Source organism: Enhydra lutris, unplaced genomic scaffold, assembly GCF_002288905.1.
Source record: "Enhydra lutris kenyoni isolate GAN:26980312 unplaced genomic scaffold, ASM228890v2 scaffoldscaffold1787, whole genome shotgun sequence".
NCBI lineage: Eukaryota > Metazoa > Chordata > Mammalia > Carnivora > Mustelidae > Enhydra > Enhydra lutris.
This window is the reverse complement of record NW_019155871.1, coordinates 1-1094: the sequence shown is the minus strand read 5'-3', so window position 1 is coordinate 1094 and position 1094 is coordinate 1. Positions and strand designations below refer to the sequence as shown.

At 63.6% G+C, this 1094-nt stretch overlaps 1 protein-coding gene across 1 annotated transcript in view; it reads left to right on the top strand.

The window, feature by feature from the left end:
• LOC111140481 (trichohyalin-like) overlaps positions 1–1088 on the top strand; it is a gene marked incomplete at its 3' end in the record, with an annotated part of 4073 nt that extends 2985 nt beyond the window's left edge. Inside the window, 2 exon segments of the mRNA XM_022492727.1 lie at positions 1–253; positions 305–1088. Of these exon segments, the coding sequence (XP_022348435.1) occupies positions 1–253; positions 305–1088 (1037 nt within the window).
• Positions 1089–1094: the final 6 nt, after the last annotated feature.

The window sequence follows — 1094 nt, the reverse complement described above, 5'->3', positions numbered from 1 at the left end:
GAACAGGAAGAGAGACTCGAGCAACAGCTGAGGCGCGAGCAGGAGGAAAGACGTGAGCAGCTGAGACGCGAGGAGCCCCGCTTGGAACAGGAGAGGCGGAAAGAGCAGCTCAGGCGCGAGGAGCAGCGCTTGGAGCAGCAGCTCAGGCGCGAGCAGCAGCTGAGACGCGAGGAGTTGCGCCTGGAGCAGGAACTGAGACGCGAACAGGAAGAGAGACTCGAGCAACAGCTGAGGCGCGAGCAGGAGGAAAGACGTGAGCAGCTGAGACGCGAGGAGCCCCGCTTGGAACAGGAGAGGCGGAAAGAGCAGCTCAGGCGCAAGCAGCAGCTGGTTGAGGAGGCGGTGGAAGAGGAAGAAGCCCAAGAGCGGGGCAAGAGCCGCACCCCAAGGTGGCAGTGGCAGCTCGAAAGTGAGGCAGAAGCTCGTCAAAGCAAAGTCTACTCCAGGCCCCGCGGGCAGGAGCAGAAGCACTGCCCGGAGCAGGAGAAGAAGAGGCGGCTCCAGGAGCGCGAGCGGCAACTCCAGGAGCAGGAGGAGGACGGCCAGTGGCAGCACGGGTTCCGGCCCCTCCCGGAGGAGCGCGAACAGCTGCTGCAACGGGAGGAGCAGGCACGCCTGCAGAGGGAGGAGGAAGAGCCGCGCCGCGACTTCAGATGGCAGTGGCAGGCTGAGGAAGAGAGCGAGAGGCGCCGCCAGAGGCTGTCGGCCAGGCCCGCGTCGCAAGAGCTGCGGGAGAAGCAGTTAAGAGCCGAGGACCGGCAGGCGCGGGAACTGTTCTGTGAAGAAGAGGAGCAGCGCCGCCAGCGACTCGAGAGGGAGCAGGAGCAGCAGGTCCGTAAGGAGAAGCAGCTCCAGTTGGAGGAGAGCTTCCAAGAGGACCAGGAGAGGAAGCTACACCAGGAAGAGCAGCGCCACGACCAAAAATGGAGGTGGCAACCAGATGAGGAAAGCCAGAGACGCCGCCACATAGTGTACGCCAAGCCAGCTGAACGAGAGCAGCTGAGGGAAGGAGAGCAGCTGCAGAGAGAGGAACGCGAGAAGAAGCTTCGCCAGGAGCGGGAGAGACAATATCGGGAGGAAGAGCAGCTGCAGCA